The 21018-nt window shown below is 43.0% G+C and overlaps 1 protein-coding gene across 2 annotated transcripts in view; it reads right to left on the bottom strand.

Moving 5' to 3' along the window:
- Positions 1–21018, bottom strand: part of SLC2A9 (solute carrier family 2 member 9) — a 75099-nt gene that overhangs the window by 3768 nt on the left and 50313 nt on the right. For both annotated transcript variants that reach the window (XM_063135672.1, XM_063135673.1), the window contains exons 9-11: positions 18203–18304; positions 7750–7825; positions 4011–4138 (exon numbers count right to left, since the gene is read on the bottom strand). In XM_063135672.1, the coding sequence (XP_062991742.1) occupies positions 4011–4138; positions 7750–7825; positions 18203–18304 (306 nt within the window). The remainder of the gene's footprint in view (positions 1–4010; positions 4139–7749; positions 7826–18202; positions 18305–21018) is intronic.

Genomic DNA, 21018 nt, shown 5'->3' with positions numbered 1-21018 from the left:
ACCGAAAAAGTCGGGGCAAGTCTGCACAGCTTCGCGGGAGAGCCCAGCGGTGGCTGCAAATCTGCGGCTGCATCATATAACTGAGCAGTTAATGGACAAGCTTTATTTCTTGACATATGATAAATAAAATATCACCATGTGCTGAGCTCTGGAAAACATTTTCCCCCAACAAACACCATTACCATGGTGAGGGTAATGCTGTTTAAAACATATTTGTGGGGGAGGCGGGAGGTTACTTACTTTCTGGCCAAATTAAGCAATTACAAATGCTCACCTGTGAATTACTGCAATAACTATTGCACGGAGCATGCCGTGCAAACATGTGCTCTTGCTATAGAGATTGGGCCTGCCACACTGTTTGCTGGGGAAAAAACATTTTCCAGAGCTCAGCACATGGTGAAATTTTCTTTATCATATGTCAAAAAATTAAGCAGGTCGATTAACTACCCATTTATTTATCTGATTAGAAAAACTGTTTTGGCAGGTAACTAGTATTATGTGACTGTGAAACTTATTACAAATCACAATTTCAAAGGTTTAACAAATATGTTAGGCAACATAATTCCCCGAGAACCCATTTTAAGTATCTGATCCTTGGCTTTTCATGTAAGTTTAGCCAGTCTCTTCACTGTCCACATGTATCAGGATCAAACAGGTCTTTCTACAACAAGCAATGCCACTGTTCTCAAAAGGGTAACAATATTTTACGCCTTAAGCATATATATACCTTTAAACAGGATACCAAGGAAATGTAAATATTTGCCAGTTCATGAGACCTGAGAGTCTCTGGAATGTACTGTCAGGCTTCATTAGATCAGGTTTCATCTCAGCATAGATTGAGATTATGTATTGTTTGTGAAAAGCTCCACTTTGCGAAAAGTGGAAACAAGGATATGGAAAAAATAGCCTTATTAAATGTTCTTTCTTCTAAATAGGCGCAGAATAAAAACTGGGTTAATGTGGCAAAGTGAATCTTAGTGGTGTGTAGCTGTTTTACATATGTAATGAGTTTATTTTGGAAAAAAGGTGTGTAACCCTTTCCTCCTGTGTCTGAAAACTATATGCTGAGTAACTGGTCTAAATCTCAGCAAATATCAGAGATAATATTTGGGTGTTTATGCCCTCACTGTCTAGGAGGGATGAGAATATGTGTCATATGTGAGAAATAGTATCTGAGTTATTGTCATGGGTTCTCTGGGGAGGGAAATGTCAAAGCCAAGAAGTAGCCATGAATACAGCAAAGTTTACAAGGCAAGCCTTCATTGGCTTCCCAAGTGACCTCACTAGGGGTAATGTTTGGCCACTCCACCTGAGGCGAAAAGACATTCCTGCCCTCAGGACATCTAGCTAGGGTCCAACTCTCCACCTTGCCTAGGAGAGAGCATTGAGGTCCTTCTCTGCTTGTGTTTTTCCAGGAAACCTGTGAGCTTGTCCTTGGCCCTCAGGCTTCTCTTGCTCAGGATGCCACCTCCCTCATGGAGGAAGTGAGAGCAACCTGGGCAGAGACCCTGGCTCCCTTCAGATTAACAAGGCTGTGGACACTGGGATGTGGCATGATGTAGTTGGTGAGAATAGTGGCTAATTGCTCTGAGCTCCATCCTGGGCAAAGCAGCTGTTGAGCCTGGGTTTTACTCAGACTCTGTTCCCTGCCCTGAGGGGGTGGGGGCTTGTGCCCCTGAACCTCCACGCTTGGCGAAGGAGCCTCTAACTTCCTTCCCTCCTCAAATGCAAATCGGACTGCACGTCTATTCTCCCTCTTCTTGCTGCCAAGAACCTAAGCCTCCTTTGGGCAGTTCAAACAAACAATCAATGTCTTTATAGATTGCCATATATTATGCTCTTTGTATATGGTCACACATATTAGGCTGTATGTAGCCACAATTTCCCTTGGTTTTAAAACTTGACACTGGGTTGGGTGGCGGGCGGGATGGGGGAGAAGGATGCATCCATACGGAGATTAACAGGTGAATCTTTCCAAAATCTTTGCCCCCCCCACTTAATTTATTGGAGCTTTGAAACTTTGTAACTTCCCTCCTCCTCCACTGCCAGACCCTTCCTTCCCTTCCTCTGCCTCAGCCACCATGGCCTCCCCCCACCCACCCTGTTCCAATGCTGGCACCAGAGCGGCCTTTCCTCCCCATCTACTCTGCGTACGTGTGCCGCCTTTCCTCCCGCCACCTCACCTTTTCTTGCTGCTGCTGCTGCTGCATGTGTGCTGCTGCAGTCTTCCCTTCCCCCCCACCCTGAAGCAGCTGCCTCGGCCCTTCCTCCCCCTTAGCACAGCTGGTGCCACTATGGCCTTTCCTTCCCTCCTGCTCTAATACCACAGATTGTGAGATAAGGAGGATCATCAGATGGGACGGGGAGGGGGGATTCCGTTTCCTTACCAAGGGCTCTCTTTCTGGTTCTCAGTCACATGGCCTGTAAATTTCAATGGGGCAGCACCCTCTAGTGGGCATCTTATAATGCAACCTCAGAAGAGACGGATTAAAAGAGGTTGATTTTGTGACTCTAAAACTGAGAAAAGGAATGGGAGACTTGCAGGAGGCAGACGTCATCATCAAAAGGACCCGCTAACATCTGTGGGTGGCCAGTAACGGGCCAGTCGCGAGTGTGCACTGCCGTTGCAGGCTGTTAAAAAGGCCTTGAAAACGTATTATGTTACTGTGTCATTCTCTTGAGATGGCTGCTGCTGTTGCTGCTATTGTCATTGTTGTTATTGCTGGTTTTATTGTTTTTATTGTTACTTTATTGTTTCTGTTTTTAATCACTTTTAATGCTTTAACTGTTTTAATGTATTTTATTGCTGCAAGCTGACTTTGGAGGGCTTCTGCCATTAAAGGCAGCCAAGAAATATTTTAAATAAATAAGAAGGCAAACCCACCTACCCCAACCACAATTTTTGGTGGTGCCTGAAGACATATTTCAAAATGTAAAATGTGCCAATGACCCAAAAAGTGTGCCAACCCCTGCCTTAAACAGGGGAGTTGCTCAAGAACAAGATGATGAGTACATGAATAATGGAAGTCATGGGTTTCCCGGAGATAACACCCATTGGGACCGGGAACCAGGACAAGCTCCTCACCCAGGATTCCATTCCTAAAGATCTTGTAAATTCTAAAAAAAATTGGAAGCTTTCTCAATAACCCTTAGGCTAATATGCAAAAATATATTAACAAAGTAGATCGATTACAGGCTGTGCAGTGTACCAACAATGAACTCAGGGATTCTTTTAACCCTTTGCCTCAGTCATAAATGAAGGTGTTTTACTTCTGTGAAGGAAGCTTAAACCACATACTGTAGCTAAAATAAGTCCAGAAGAGAGAAAGCAGGAGTGCTGTTTAAATGTCACATTAACCCATGGTGCGTGCTAAATGCAGATGCCTTAGGCTGAAATCCTATATCCACTTATCTTGGGAGCAAACCCTATTGAACTCAGCAGGGTTTGTGTCCAAGTAGACATAAATAGGCTTGTGCTGTGAACTTTGTATCCTGGTGATGTATCAAAGCCAACGATGGAATATGGGGAGAAGGCAGCATCTACATTATTTAGGACTCAATCATTTAGGGCTTTGTACAGCAGATATGGAAGAACTATTGTAATGATTTCTGATGGTACCGCACTTAAGATGTGGGCAACTGCCAGACGTTCTTCATGGAGAACACTTTATATCAGTAGCTGGTAGGTTTGTCCACATATTTCCATGATTAAAGCTAGGACTAACTATAAGACTCTTGAGTGTGAGAGAGAGGGAGAGAAAGGAGAGAATTCAAAGCTCATGGTACCAAGATTACCCCTTTAAAATGGAGTAAATATATGTTCTATAAACCTTAACTCAATGATTCGCCTTCAGGGGAAGTTCCTTGTAACCATAATATATTTAGAATAACACCGCACTATTTATTTATTTATTAATTTATTTCATTTATATCCTGCCTGTTTCCTCCAAGGAAAGCATGAGTTTGTATCAATTCCGCCACAAATCTTATTTCCCCATATTTATTCATACCTGAATAAAAGGGAACAGAAGTCCAACTGCAAAGTTAGAAAGCCAGTTTATTATCCCAGCAATCATAAATGCAGCTGGCCGTTGAGACTGTGGAAAGAACTCCCCTGTTAAGACAAATGGGATCCCACCTGCAAAGAACGAGACAAGAATGAGATGTTTGCAACATAATCCTATGCATGTTTACACACATGCACTCACCCCCCAATCTGTCCTTTAGTACAGATTTTTTTGTTAGAAAACTACGCAAGAAGAGTTGCCATAGCAATTTTATACATTCCTATTATATCTAGTAGGCTCTGTAATAGAGATTACTGTGGGTGGGTGTTGTTGATTCACCATACCTCTAAAATTTAGATGATGTTGTGAAAATTTAGATAATGCAACTCAAAAGGAACCACACAAAATCACATTTGGAGGTCTGTATGGACACATTTTCAAAGAGAAAAGATCACGTTTTGGCTCTAATTATTAAAAAGTACACTGGAAAACTCTCCAATAGGACTCTTAGAGGAAAACAGCTTCAAGATGAATTTACAAAGTTAATGCACCAAACATAATTATTGCAGTGATTCACTTCGGTTACATTGTCTTTTTCTATATTAAGCTGAGCACAATGGAATGTGGAACACATACCAATGTTTAAAGAAAGACAATCCCTCCAATCAGACAGAAACAATCATAAGAATCTTTGATTTTAATTTCAAGGTTCAAATCAAACCACCGTCGTCATCATCATCATCATCATCAGGAAAAAAAGTGTCCATTCTCTCTAAAATAGTGATTAGGCTCCATATTAATTTATGTTAAAATAACAAAAGTTGTGTATTTGGTCACAATTGAAATTTGTACATGCAGCCAACCAAAGACTGGTTCATATATTTTAATGGGACCAATGTTCTTTATTTATGAAAGTCACATGTTAACTAGTTGCTCACAGAGGCCAGTGGTAACTACTACCACCATCTTAGATGCTGCTGCAGCTATGATCTGTGAACTGCTGACTCACAAGTTACATTTGGATCACGGCTTTTAAAAAAACAACAACTAGGGAGAGACAGAGGAGGAGAAAGAAGGAATTCATAGATGTTATATAGGCTGATGAATCATTATTCTTTCGTTTCTTTGTTTTGTCAAGTTTCCATTAAAAGTAGAGTGATAAAGGCAAATTGACTAGAATATCTTAAGTAAAGTAGAATATACTTGCAAGCAGCAACTATTCTGAAGGGAAAAACTTAATCTCAGACATGAATATCTTCATAAATGGCTGCATTCACATATCACAACCTAGAATCCTACAACCCATGGATTAAATAAACCATGTGTTATTAATATATGTGGAGCAGGTCATTGGGTTAGATACATATTATGTGCATGTAACTGGACTGACAGCAGCAGACTTTCCTGCCTTCTCATTTCCATGGCAGTCCAAAATGCCACACAGAGGATTGAGAGATCCTGCTGAATGGAGAGCAGTCTATAGCTTTGGGGAAAGGGGGATCTCCCCAAATTGAGCAGAAACACTTTCTTTAAGTGCAGCTCACCACACGGAAGGAGCCTCTGCCTGACAACTGGGAGAAGCAAAAACTATGGATACAAGTTAGATGCATATGCAAATGTACACAGAAGTGAGCATCAAACTAAAGACATCACAATCACAGAATAATTGAAATGCTTTTCAGATACAGAAAACTCTGCCTCCTAAATTTTCTGCATTGATTTAGATAAAATGTTCATACTCAGTATTTAAGAATGCACGGCAGTGCATTATTAGTTAAGATTTGATAGGCGGAAAAGCATTCTACCATTATAAGGGGGTAATTGGGGAGTTTGTCATGCTAACTTTCATTAACTCAAAACTGTTTCACCAATCTTCCTGAAATTTACATGTGCCAGAAAGAAATGTTGTTTTACGTAGCCTAAAAATTTGAAGAAAACTGGTGAAAGATTGAGGGAAGGAGGGCAGTAGAAAAAATATCTCTCTCAACTAAAATGGATCCGAAGATTTACACTGGCGATTATTTTTATCCTTCTTTTGTGAGGAAATTAGAGCTTACCCTAATTAAAATCTTGATGATTTACATTTCCTTTGATCGTCTATTTGATGGAATAGCTTTTCTTTTTTAAAAATTCCCTTTAGTTGATTTTTAAATAATATTTATTCATTCCATTGTAACGACAGCCATTACAATGTATAGTGTGCGTGTGCATACTCAGTAGTGTCTCTCTGTCTCTCCCTCCTGCCCAGCTAGATTGGAACCCTGAGGGAAAAGGGCGGCCTCCTGCAGCAAAGACATTTCCTCAGTGGAATAATCAGTGACCAGAGTGTCATGGTCTTACTCCCAGGTAAGTGTGTAGAGGGTTGTAGCCTTTTTAAAACTGCCTGGAACCTTGGCAAGGGACACAGAGAGAGATGCAACTGAGAAGTTCCTCTTCTTTCTAGCACAATAATCCTACAATCAACTTGCTTGTTCTGTGTGTGTGTGTGTGTGTGTGTGTATGTGTGTTTATTCTTCATTTGATCATTGCTGCTGCTTGATTTTCAATTCAATCCTGTGCATGTCTATTCAGCTCCACTAAATGCAACAACTCTCACTCCCATGCACTACCTAGAAGGGGTGTGTGGATTTTGTTGTAGTTCCCTCTAAGAGTGCTGTCTAATTAGGGACCATGGCTTTTTGTGAGAGAAAGGTTTGAGCTTCCTCCCCACCCTCTGTCTTTGTCCCAAAATCCAATGGATTCCTGATCTGAGTTAAAGCAGCAAACAGCAGCAGCTGTGAATTTCTATCCTGTGTGTGCGTGGTCATCTCCTCAGCATGACCAGACCCTACCACAAGACCCTACCACAATTCCAAGCTATGGAATTGAATGTGAGTGAAACTTTAGTTCATAAGCAGGCCTGGCTTTCCTTGAGGGCAGAGAGTTTTGCTGCCTGAAGTCTGAGAAGCAGACTCAGCCTCCCTTTTGAGAGAAGGAGAGTCAAACTTACCAGGCCCAAGAAGAGATAAAAGAGTAGGTAGCAAGGGGCCAGCCATCTTCCCTGGACTCACATGTGCCTGGAACGGGAGATCCCAGGCGAGCTGAGTTACGGCTTGGTTTTAGATAGGTGTTTTGTAAACCGCCCGGAGAGCTTCGGCTATGGGGCGGTATATAAATGTAATAAATAAATAAATACGTGTCTGGACTCTCCAGGGAGGACTTGTCGCCTTTGTGGTGGGATTTATGGTGGGTTAAAGTTTTAAGGGATTGGTTGTTGTTTGCTCGTTGCTTTTTCCTACCTCAAACACTCTTTCCCTCCCCTTCGCATTCCCTGCTTTTGCTTAAGTCTTGACTGGAGCCTTACGTGTTAGTTTTAAATAAACTGCTTCAGGCCTTAAGGTGTGGCTGTGTGTTTATTCTCTGAAGGGCTGGCTACTACCGTCTTGGGACGGGGTTAGGGAGGTGGCTGCCTGAGAAATCGGACATTTGGTCCAGGGCCTATCTTGCAGGGACGCTGGGTGGAACCCAGCCTTCTGTCACATTATACACACATACACACTAACAAATACAAATGAATATTGGTAATGTGTTCTTACTAAATTAATTTTGATGACCTGGAGGCGAAGGCTATCAATTGTTACTACCACCCCGACCAACATTCACAGGTAAAAACAGTAAATATGAAGACCATTTTGTCATGACAGTATTTCAGTTTGAATCGCTGATTATTCACTTAACAAATGAATTTTGAAAAAAGCATTACCTGGTCCAATGCAAAATGATGCAATTATTGCAAGAATGCAGACTATACTTAGGTATCGAAGCCACATTGCTTGAGTCTGAAAAATACATTAGAGTGTTGTAAGTAATATGTAAAGCATATCATAGAACTTATTATAATAAATACAAACAGTTGCACAGGGGGTTTTGTGTGTGTGCGGGGTGCGGGGGGGAAGGAGGTAGTCTATAACAGACAGATTTCCTTTGGTTTGCTTAATAACTCCTTCATTAAGATGTGGTGACATGAGGCTTTTTTGACTTTTTTCCTATCAGTTTCTGTGCCAGCAAATACATGCTCAGAATTGTCTGTATTTACTGATACGTTCACAAAGTGCCACACAATCCAGCACTGCTAGCAAATAAAACTAGTCTATATTAATGGGCCTAGGAGTTAGCTGCAGCTTGAAGCAACAACTTACAAAAAAGCTACACAGTTCAATCTCCGCTATGCTACAGTAGCAGCCATAGAAGCTGGAAATGCAGGTTGCTTACCTGTAACTGTAGTTCTTCGAGTGGTCATCTATGCATTCACACATATGGGCTCTGCGCCCGCGCGGAGACCTGAACCGGAACCTCAAATAGCTAAAAATAACGTTATAGGCGGGAAACATCCCCAGCGCCACTGCACATGTGCATGCGGTTCCCGCCTATACCTCAGTTTACAGGAGTCCGACGTTGTGGCCCCAGAAACTTTGTATATACAAAAACATTTAATATAATTCAATTCATAGAAAGTATCAAAATACACCACCAAGAGGGGATGGTGGGTGGGTTGTGTGAATGCATAGATGACCACTCGAAGAACTACAGTTACAGGTAAGCAACCTGCATTTCTTCTTCGTGGTCTCTATGTATCACACATATGGGCGATTAGCAAGCTGACATACCTGGAGGTGGGTTGGTGTGTCATCTTAATATTTCAGACAGGACTGCTCTTCCAAATGAACAATACTGTTGCGCCCTCACATCAAGGTTGTAATGTTTGATGAATGTGGATGGAGTTGACCACGTTGCTGCCTTACATACTTATTGTAGGGGGACACCCCTACGAAACGCCACTGAAGTTGCCACCGATCTAGTAGAGTGGGCTGTCACGGTGTCAGATAACTGCAGGTTAGACAAAGGTGTAAGCCATTTCAATTGCCTGCATTATCCAGTGGGAAAGACGTTGGCAAGATATGGGGAGACCCTTACGAGGTTCCCCATAACACACAAACAGCTGTTTTGTCTTTCTGAAGTTTTCCGTCCTTGCCTTATAGAATGCAAGGGCTCTTCTAACATCCAACAGGTGCAAGGTACAGTCCACTGGTGTTGTAGGATTAGGAAAAAATGCAGGCAGTACAATGTCCTGCATCGTATGAAAGACCGACACTACCTTCGGTAGAAAGGCTATGTCGGTACGGAGTATCACCTTATCCTTGTGAAAGGTTAAGTAAGGTGGGTCGACTCTTAAAGCCCTAATTTCGCTTGCACGTCGTGCAGAAGTCACTGCTATGAGGAATGCTACTTTAAAGGACAGTAGTCTTAGGTCGACCGTAGCCAAAGGTTCGAATGGTTTCCTTGTCAAGGCATGTAGTACTACCGACAGACTCCAAGTTGGTATCATGTGTCTAGTCGTCGGTATCGAGTTTCTTAGCCCCCGCAAAAACTTTTTCGCTACCGGGTGTGTGAAAGGTGAGTAGCTGTTGACACCCTTACGCGATGCCGCGATGGCAGCTAAGTGGACTCTTATCAACGACATCTTCAAACCTTGTTGGTACAGAGAGAGTAGGTACTGTAAAATATGCGTAATAGAGCAGGAGTCAGGTTGGACATTCCTACTTCTAGAAAAGATAGAGAATCTCTTCCATTTGCTAGCGTATGACTTTCTAGTCGATGGTTTACGGGACGCTAGCAGAATGTCATCGATAGTTAAGTCTTTGGGGTGCATAGTGATATCCTCCACGCCGTCATTTTCAGTGTCGACAACTCCAGATGCCGTATCATGCCTTGATCCAGAGTCAGCAGCATTGACGGGAGCCGTATGTAATTGTGGTTCGACAATCTTAATGCATGGGAAAACCACGGTTGTCGAGGCCACCAAGGGGCTATCAAGATGCAGTCCGATTTGTCCATCTGGATCTTGGCTAGGACGCATGTTAGCAGTGGAAAGGGTGGAAATAGGTAGAGTAGGGCTCCTTTCCATGTCCTGGTGAACGCGTCCCCTAAGGAATGTCTGCCCTTGCCTGCCCTGCTGCAGAATTTGGGGCATACAGCGTTGCTTTCTGAGGCAAAGACGTTGATCATGGGGGTACCCCAGTATTGAAAGAGGTCCTGCCTCGTCCCGGCATCGAGCTCCCACTCGTGGTCGGTATGGAACAATCTGCTCAGAAAGTCTGCTACAGTGTTCGTCTTCCCTGCAACATGGATGGCGGTTAGGAAGATGTCTCTCCTTATGCACCAGTTCCATATGTGAAGGGCTGATCTTGTCAAGGGATGAGATCTTGTGCCCCCCTATCTGTTGATATAGCAGACGACAGTAGTGTTGTCGGTGGCTACAAGTACACTGTGTCCCTGCAAAGTTGGTACAAAGGCTTTCAAGGCTTTTTCTACTGCAAGCAACTCGAGGTGGTTGATATGCTCAGTCTTTTGTGGCGTAGACCACCTCCCCTGGACCTGGAGTGGTCCGCAATGAGCGCCCCATTCTAGCAATGAAGCATTGGTAACGATAGTCTTCGATGGGCTTGGGGCTTGAAAGGGAACTCCTCGATGGAGATTCACCAGAGAAGAGATGACCGCACCGAAGGTGGTAGAGACAGTCGAGTCCGATGAGGGTTGGCACGGAGGTAGAAGGTTCTGAGAAACCAGTTCTGCAGGATTCTCATCCGTAACCTCGCGAACCTGATGACTGCGGTGGTCGCGGACATTAGCCCCAGTAATGTCTGTATCGACCATGCAGTGGTAAGGCATCGAGCTCTGATATCGAGCACTTGGTCGTGTAGGGTTATGGCCCTCGATGTTGGAAGTTTTTTTAAAAAAAATTTATTTATTTATTACTACATAAAATACAAACCAACATAACAATTAACATACCAATACCTAACAATTACTTGAATATATAATTATTAACATATAATGCTTTATCATAACATAATCAACATAATTCAACATAATAACAAGTGCTCCCCCTTCCCTTCGGGATCATTCCTGATCATTCGGGAACCAGCACAATAATATTACTCTCAAATCTTCTCCTGGTTGCTCTGGGAAGTGCTTGACTCGAATCGATGATCTTCTACTCTGGCCTTGTAGCTGAATCAGCCTTTCTCATGCTCCTCAAAGTCTATATTATGCTTCTCTTTAAGTCGATCCATTTCTTTCCCCAAAGAATTTACTTCTGTTTTAAGTAATTTGATATCTTTATCATTTTGAGCTATCGTGTTAGCAAGTTCATCCATTCTCTTGTCCAGCTTTTCACTCATTTTGTCAATTTTTTCAAATAGTGCATTGTTTTTAAGGACAATAAGTTCTTTGATCTCATCCACGTCTGTTGGCTTTTTGCCAGATTTTGACGCCATTTTTATATCGTCGTCTGAGTTTGCTTCTGCTTCAGATTCCGACAATTTACAAAGTCTAGCACTCGAATGATTTGATGGACCTTTGCCAGACAGTTTTAAATTCTTTTTTATCTTTCTGTTTCTTGGGATTAGACATTCAACTCGTAAATCACATTACCGGGCAACAGTCAGTTGATTTTTAAAGTCTTTCTACTTCTACTACTGAATAATTCGCCTCCTGCATTCCGGCTATCAGATTTATTGCTCTAATCAGTCTCCCTGATAAGCAGATGGCAGGGAATGAAGTTGTAAAAGGCGAAAGATTTACACGATCTGAAGAGAAACCACAATTCCCCCATTTTCCGGCTAATAATTAGTGCGTCATGCCGTTAATCACATAGAGCAAAGTCCACACGGCTTCAATCAGCTCCAAAGTTTACCAGCCGATAGCAGAGGTCTTCATACACCAATTCATTACAAAATTTTGCCCGCTTATTTGAGATGACAAAGTTTATCGGCTTCCAATTTTGGAGCCTAAATTTTGACCTACCGAATCATGGTCCGTCAGGCTCCGCCCCCTCAATGTTGGAAGGTAGGCTCTTCCCTCTACCGACAACAGGGTAACACCTATGAAGTCTATCTTTGTTTGGGGTTTTAGGATAGACTTCTCTAGGTTCATCCAGAGCCCCAGGCTGTCGAGGAGTTGCAGGGTAATGGTAATGCTGTTCTGTAGGGTAGCTCTGTCTTCTGCTACCAGTAACCAGTCGTCTATGTAGGGGTAGACAGAAATTGCTTGTTGCCTGAGGTGTGCACACACCACCGTCATCACCTTCGTAAATACTCGAGGTGCTGTTGCGAGTCCGAATGGAAGGATGGTGAATTGGAAGGCTTGGTCCCCAACTAAAAAGCGGAGGAAGGGTTGGCTCAACTTTCTGATGGAGATGTGAAAGTAAGCATCCTTCAGGTCTATTACAGCAAACCAGACGCCTCTCTGGATTAGTTGAAGGACCGATGCCACCGTGATCATATGGAACTTCTTGGGAGTAATAAAGGTGTTGAGCTGTCTCAGATCTAATATTGGTCGAAGACCCCCATCTTTTTTCGGAACAGTAAAGTAACGGGAGTAAAACCCCTGATTGAATTGGGGAATCGGCACCTGCGAGATAGCTCCCTTGTTGAGGAGTGTTTGAATCTCTTGGAGAAGTGGAATAGATGGTGCTGTTATCCTTACTCCCAAAAAAGGAGGGATGGTATCGAACTCGATGCTGTATCCATTGCGGATGATGGTAAGGACCCAGGAGTCCGTGGTTATTGTTTCCCATTGGTGAATGAACTGCTGAAGTAGGTGGCCGAAAGGTGGTAGGTAATGGTAAGGGTAGTCAAAGGTGCTGCTTCTTGCCGAAGTCTGGTTGTCGGCGGGTTTGTTGGTACCGAGGCTGAAAACTCCTCTTTCTTTGCATTTGTTGTTGCTGCTGTTGTCTAGGCTGTTTGTCTTATTGAAAACGCTGCTGTTGTTGAGAGAATGGTTGTCTAGACCATCTCTTGGGTCTGTATTGGACCATTGGTGCAGAAAAACCCATTCGTTTTGCCGTAGTACGGGCCTTATGAATGGAGTCCATTGCCTCGTCGGTTTTGGCGTTAAAAAGGCCCTTGCCATTGAATGGCAAATTCTCAATCCTGGTTCTAGTCTCATGGCTTAGACCAGCCAACCTAAGCCATGCGTTTCTACGAAGGGCTATGGAACCCATCATAGCTTTAGAGTCACAATCTGTTTGATGCCTCGCGGTACTGAGCTGTTGCTTTGCGATGGCTGAAGCTTCTGCCTGGAAGACTGGCTAATTCTCTTTTATCGTCAGGCAAATAGTCACAGAGTGACCCAATTTTTCCCCACAGGAAAACCTGGTACTGAGCCATGGTCACTTGGTAGGTAGCAGCTCGTAAGCCTAGGGACGTAGAAGCATAGATTTTTCTGCCTAAGAAGTCTAATTTTCTGCCCTCCTTATCTACAGGTGCAGAATGGATCTTTTGAGATTTCCCTTGCGACGACTCGACCACAATTGAGTTGGGCTTAGGGTGCTGAAAAAGAAATTCGGCCCCCTTCTCCCGGATACGATACATCGCTTCAAGACGCTTTGAAGTTGGTGCTGTGGACGAGGGTGCCTTCCATGACATTTGTGCCATCTGCAGCAAGGTAGGAGGGAATGGAATGGCAACTGGTACATTGGCGTCTGTGTGGAGTACGTCATAGATAGGGTCATCAAGTCTTTCTGCAGCCTGATGTGTTACGAGCACCAAAGATTGAGCCATTCTTAGAATGTGCTCTGAGAAATGTCCCATATCCTCGGACGGAGACCCAGGATCTTTGAAGTTTACTGCATCGTCAGGCGATGGAATAGATGGCATTGGTGATACAGTGGAGATTGAATCTGATTGATAATCATCATCAGGTGATATAGACTGATGATGTGGTGATGATGGTAAAGGTTGTACTTCTTGTTCCGACTGCGACGGCAGTAAAGGCATGATCGCCGTGTTCGATACCATAGCTGGCTGATCATGGTATCGACGGATTACTGGAGTTGTAGGCGCTACTGGAGTTGTAGCGTTCACGGTACCGAGAGGGGGTCGGCATAGATGGTGGAGGTGCCATCGGGCCTGGAAGGGCTCTCGATACTAGCGGAGGCCGCGCAAACTGGTTATCTCCCGGTTGTTGGTATCGATAGTAATAATCATCTGCCGGTAAATATGCCTGTGGGCGATAGTATTCCCAGTCGCCCCAGTCGCGGCATCTATAGGGATCAGTGTAAGCTGACTGTCTGTCCCAATCAGAATGTGGAGAGTATGATCTCTCTCTGTAAGTAATCAGTCTGGGTGGTCTTGACCTCGCTGGGGAGATCAGAGGCAAAGACTGCTGCGGTTGCCCTTTGGGGCGTACAGCCAATTTCTCGCATGTAGGAGGCTCTTGTTGTACCGATCGTGTCAGTGTCGAGTCTCTAATCTCACCCTCAGAAATTGATTCCAGTGGCCTTGGTACCATGGTCAGCACCGATGCAGGCCTGCTCGATACCGTAGCAGTCGGTACGGTAGAGACACGCGGTGAGGAAGATTTGTTAGAGTCCTTTCTCTTTTTCTTCCTTTTCTGCAACTCGGCAGACTTTGGAGTCCGGGCTTTTTTAGAAATTTTTCTAGCCACAGAGCTAACCAAAGAGCAACCAGGCGTGAGGGGTATATCCGTCCTCTTTTCTGCCATGGTCGTTTCAGAGATGACGAACGTTTGTACGCCAGAGCTCTGGTCATTGTCGATACTCTGTTGTGTAAGAGTAATGGTCTTTTTTGGAATCGTAGGTTTCTCCATTGTTTTCTGTTTGGGAACGTCGATCGCTTTGAGTGCCTTTCCCCACAGAATAGATCTCAGTCGATCTGCTCGATTTTTGCGCGTCTGTTTAGTAAAATACATGCAGTGGTGGCAAGTCTCGACTTTGTGGCCTTCGCCCAAACAGATTATGCAGAGCGAATGACCGTCAGTTGGGGGAAGTTTCGCCCGGCAACTAACACACTTTCTAAAGGGAGCCTTTACTGCCGTAGGACAGAAGGCCCTAGCGACCCGGGGATCGCCGTGAAAACGAATACTATATCTAATATATATATATATATATATATATATATATATATATATAGTAAGAAGAGGAGAAAAAGAGAAGTGAATACTGAGAGAATACTGAGAGGAAAAACAGTGAAAAAGGTAAGTATAAGAAAAAACTACGAGGAAAAATGCTAAGAGGTCAGTTTTCTAGGTCTAGCCACAATGGCGGACAACGAAGAACTGAGGTATAGGCGGGCACATGCGCAGTGGCGCTGGGGATGGTTCCCGCCTAAAACATTATTTTTAGCTATTTGAGGTTCCGGTTCAGGCCTCCGCGCGGGCGCAGAGCCCATATGTGTGATGCATAGAGACCACGAAGAACTGCAGCTCTTCAGTCTGGCTAGAACCTACAGAGTTCAGAACTACAGAAACTATAGGGGCTGACAAGAACCATATTCTCACGTCAGACTGGATTCCTCGATCTGAGCAAGTAAGTCCCTGAACTAAGGACAGTTTTGCCTCATTTAATCTTACACCTGAACAACCTGTTTTTTACCTTGACTTCTGTCATTGCATTCTCATCTGCCTAGTTGGTACATGGCCACCAGTCTGTCTTTGACCAAATCTTCTGTTTCTGTCTCTTTGATTCTTTTCGGCCTGGGCTGAAACCCAACCTCAGCCTGCCCAAACCCTGACAATCAGCATTGTACATCATAACATTATGCATTTTTATTACAGCAAATATGATTTGAGGATCAACACCATAACTAGGTTTAATTCCTACCTAGTTTGTCTGTTTGTCCCTATCTATCTAAACTATCCCTGGTTTATTCCTATCTTTTTATCTTTCCATAAATTACCGTGCAGTATCTTTTGTTGTAGGGGGCTTCTCTCAAAATGTTGAAAGCTATAATTCTGACAGGTTAGAACAGCCTGTGTTAGGTAAACTTTGATGTCAATTTAACTGATTTCGACACCAAGGTTTTTATTCAATTATACATGGAGAAATATAATTTCTGATACAAAATTCTCTCAATTTTTAGTTAGGCATATCTCTGCTTCTATTACTACACATATGACAAAATCTCATCTGATCTATCCTGGCACAGCTACATTTGAGTCAATTATCAGTTTACACCCTACTTTAACACATCACCATCAGTACTGAAAAGGAACTGTGAAGGACTTTTATCTCAGTATATAGTAAAATATTCCTCAATATTACTCACAAAAAAGTCAGTAACTACATTTGGGGAAGGGCCATATGGCAGTAGGGCATACAATGTCCGTGCACAAGATCTCATGCTCAGTCATTAGCATCTCCAGTTCAAAAGGATCTCCGGCAAGAAAGGTGACCAGAGAGCGACTGCCAGTCAATGCAGATAGTTCTGGGCTACCTGGACATGGTCTGACCCATTACAAGGAGCTTGTTACATTTAAGCTATAACTTATGGTTTAGATGTAATCATGTTTGTACGCTACTTAAAGCAACTCTGGCTTCCACTCCAATGATCCTGGGAAATATGCTTTAACCTTAGTTTGAGGAATGGAGATCACGACTTTGCCTGCAGAAATACAATGTGCTGAAAGTTCACCCAACACAAGCTGTTCTAACCTGTCAGAATTATAGCTTTCATCAATTTGAAAGAAGCCCCCTGGAACAAAAGAAACTGTACAGTAATTTATGCCAAAAGCAGATAAACCACATAGGGATTAAATTCACTTCCATTTCATTCTGTGACCTGCTTCCAGAATCTTCTTCTGACCATTTGAAAACAGCCACTTGGAAAGTAAATGCTAAAAATGCATCCTAAAGTCTGAATACTGAAACCTAACAAACAATAAACCATCACTTCTGAAACAATATGTTTAAAAATAAATTCACAAAAACCATAGCAGTATTTGGATGGTTATTATTTTGTTTCTTAAAAAAATAAATAACAGGACCTGTAGTAATAAAACTAAGTTTCAATTAAACATATTTTTTCTAGAACACAGAATTAGACTTGTGAATACGTAATGTAGAACCAAGATTTAGGGATTACGGTGGTGATGGGAATCATGCACTATCAACCGCAATTCCACAAATAAGAAATGAATTGGAGTGTTTTCAACTAGAGTCAGCAATGCTCACAAGTAATGCAAACAGGGCTAAAGATGGGTGGGGAGACTATGGAATAGTTTGCACATCATGGCAGCCAACTGGGGGTCAATTAACCCACAATTTTTCAGGATGTGAGCTGCTTCCAGTTTGCATAAACGAACATGCCATTCATACGTTTTTAGTTTTATGTCTGAATTTGGACTCTCTGAGTTGTTAACAACCCAGAGTTAACAACCCAGAGTTAACCTAACAAGTTAACCTAACACATATCCCTGCAAATCATGGGTTTGCCTATGATTTGCCACTGTGACATGCAAACCAGGTCCATGTGAAAGAAAGGAGGGATGGTATCACCCTGCAGCTGGTACACTAACATCTGCACTGTTTTCTCTGAGATAATGATTTTTTTCTCTGAGATATGAATCTGGTTCTTGATTAACAACCTGAGTGACTCAATAGATCTGTTCAGATGTAAGAGGAAACTATGTTGTCCAGCTACGAAAGCAGTTCATGCAAGCCTCAGGCTTAGGTTCTTCCACCCGCATCTATTGCACCTGTGAGGAAGAGCGGTGTTCAATTTTAAACTAATCGTAGTCCCAGTGATATTTCAAACAGTTCGATACTAGTTAGCTCTTACTAAACATAATTTAAAATAACGAACTACAGTTCCCAAAGTTCAGACGTCATGGGGAACTGTGGTCAGCTTAACTCTGAAAGTAGAAGCTTTTGATCGCCTCCTCATGGCACAAAAGGGGGGAATGGGATGAGGAAGCATATGAGATCAGCAATACAAATTGCTCTTTCCAGCAAGGGAAGCGTGATCTGTATGAGGATCTCTGGGAAAGGGAGTAGAGAGCCTTCAGTATCAGGATCACTGGGGGAGTTGTTTAGAGCGCAGGCTGTCCACTCCTTGCCTGGGTGATCCTCATACAAATCGCTTTTTCCCTGCAGCTGCTACCAGTGAGGAAAAAGTCAAGATTGCTGGTGTGTGCGTGTGCGCATGTGTATATATGTATTGTGCATGTATATGTTGTGTCCAACCTCTGAGCTAGTATCACTCTGAGCTGGTATTAATTACAGTTAACTGATATATATAACTTCCGTTTTGAAGTTGCAAATTAAAGATTACACATTAGTTGTATATAAGAGTGAAAGTAAAAAAGTAAAAAAAGATTTTAAAAAACGGTCTGATATTTAAAAGAGCTTCACATACCTGCAAAGTCATACACACAGTAAGTATTACAAAGAACAGAACCATCAAGCTAAATCCTCCGATCAGAAGAGGCCTACGTCCAACTCGTTCTATCACTAAGCCCTGAAGAAAAAATAAAGGGTGGTTTATTTTCTCACAAAATCAGAGGAGTTCTGAATTTATGCTGTCATCTCTTGTAACTCCTAATGGATTAATCCAAAGGCAATGGGAGTCCATGATCCACAGGAATTCCTAAGGACACTGGATGAGTCACACAGACCAAAATGCAATGCCTTTTACAAATCAAACAAAAAGCTCCCCAAAGTGGAACATACATAACAAATAACTTTCTATATGCACAATATATGATCAGATCACAAAATCATCCAGAGCATAAGCCCCACTGAAAGGGGATAATGGACTGTGTTTGCCACTTGAAACTGAACTAACTGCAGAAGTCATGCTAATCATGGTACTAAAATTCTAAATGAAACTCACCACTATTTAGCATGCAGTGCAATGGCAGAGGCTCTATACCAATTGTCAATTGTTTCAATTACATCTGTGAATTTCTGGAATGCCTGCAGGAAAACCAAACATTCCAGAGGGGAGTTTGTTTTAATGAGTCCAAATATATTTACAGAGGGAACATTAGAGGATCTGACTGTTGAAGATAATAATAATAATTAATAATAATATATTTATTTATTTATTTGTTACTCTTACTTAAAAAACCTCCTCCACCAGCCACCTCCTCTCCTCTCCTCTCGCACAACCGCTCATCTCTGATACACTCTTAAAACACTCTGGGTGGCAAGCCAGCCTCTAAGGGCCAAGCTGTAGGTGCATCTGGGTTGTCTTCAGCCTCTCTGTGCCTTATGCCAGCCAGCCAACATCTCCAGCCTCCAGCCTCAAACAATTCCCACCCTTTCTATCTGCCAAAGTCTCCCAATGGTCCAGCCAGGCAGTGCACTTGTAACCTGTGGCCGGGGGTAGGGTCCTAGCTTATAGCTTGTTCACATCTGGTGACTCTTGTTTTTAAAAAACTCTGCTGCCAGCCACCTCTGCCTGCACCAATACTGGACTCTGAGATGCTCTTAAAAGGCTCTGTGTGCTGCACCTCTCAGCGGCATTCGATACCATCGACCCTGGTATCCTTCTGGGCAGCCTTGCTGGGATGGGTCTTGGAGGCATTGTTTTACAGTGGTTACATTCCTTCCTGGATGGGCGGACCCAGAAAGTGGTGCTGGGGGATTCCTGTTCGACTTCTCGGCCTTTGGCCTGTGGAGTCCCTCAGGGCTCTGTAGAATCATAGAATAGCAGAGTTGGAAGGGACCTACAAGGCCATCGAGTCCAACCCCCTGCTCAATGCAGGAATCCACCCTAAAGCATCCCTGTCCAGATGGTTGTATTGTCCCCCATGCTATTTAACATATACATGAAACCCTTGGGAGAGGTTATCTGGAGTTGTGGGGTGCGGTGCCCCCAGTATGGTGATGACACCCCACTCTACTACTCCTTTCCACCTAATTCCAAGGAAGCGGTTTCTTTGCTAAACTGGTGTCTGTCAGCCGTAATGGACTGGATGAGGGTGAACAAATTGAAGCTTAATCCAGACAAGACAGAGGTGCTCTTGGTCAGTCAAAAGGCAGATCAGGGAATAGGGTTTCAGCTTGTGCTGGGGGAGGGTTACACTCCCCCTGAAGACACAAGTTCGCAGCTTGGGTGTACTCCTGGATTCAGCCCTGAGCCTGGATGCCCAGGTTTCGGCGGTGACCAGGAGTGCATTTGTACAGTTAAAGCTAGTGCGCTAACTGCATCTGTTCCTTGAGATGTCGGACTTGGCCACAGTGACACATGCCTTAGTTACATCGCGTTTGGATTACTGTACCGTGCTGTACGTGGGGCTGCTGTTGAAGAGTGTTTGGAAACTTCAGCTAGTTCAAAGAGCTGCAGCCAGTGCTACATTTTGGAGGCAGGAAAAACTTTTTTGTTATAGCAGACTTTTGGAACTACTCTGGACATGTGTTAATGTATTGGATTTTACAGCCCCCCTTTTTATCTGTTACTGGTTTTTGTTTTTAAAGAAATAACATGTTTTTTAATTTTACTGCAGGTTAAATTCTATTTTAACCTTTGTAAATTTATATTTATATGTTTTAATTCTACATGTTTTAATCTTGTGAACCACCTTGAGTCCCAGTACTGGGGAAAAGGCGGGATATAAATAAATAAATAAATAAATAAATAAATAAATGTGGATCCACAGCTGGCTACAGAATCAGACTCAAAGAATGCTTATCAATGGTACCTTCTCAAACTGGGAGGAGGTAATGAGCAGGGTATCGTAGGGCTCAGTCAACATTTTTATTAATGATTTGGATGAGGAGGTGCAGGGAACGCTTATCAAATTTGAAGATGACACAAAATTGGGTGGGATAAGTGAGCTTGATAGGCTGGAGTGCTGGGCTGAAAACAACAGAATGAAATTTAATAGAGATAAATGCCAAGTTCTACACCTAGGAAAAAGAAACCGAATGCACAGTTACAAGATGGGGGATACTTGGCTCATCAATAATACAAGCGAGAAAGATCTTGGAATTGTAGATCACAAGCTGAATATGAGCCAACAGTGTGATGTGGCTGAAAGAAAGGCAAATGCTATTTCAGGAACCATTAATAGAAGTATAGCTTCCAAATCGCGCGAGGTACTCGTTCCCCTCTATTTGGCACTGGTTAGACCTCATCTTGAGTATTGTGTCCAGTTCTGGGCACAACACTTCAAGAAAGATGCAGACAAGCTGGAGGGGGTTCAGAGGAGGGCAATGAGGATGATC

Source organism: Elgaria multicarinata, chromosome 10 (genome assembly GCF_023053635.1).
Source record: "Elgaria multicarinata webbii isolate HBS135686 ecotype San Diego chromosome 10, rElgMul1.1.pri, whole genome shotgun sequence".
Lineage (NCBI taxonomy): Eukaryota > Metazoa > Chordata > Lepidosauria > Squamata > Anguidae > Elgaria > Elgaria multicarinata.
Note: the sequence above shows the minus strand (reverse complement) of the source record. Positions and strands in the feature narration are given on the sequence as shown.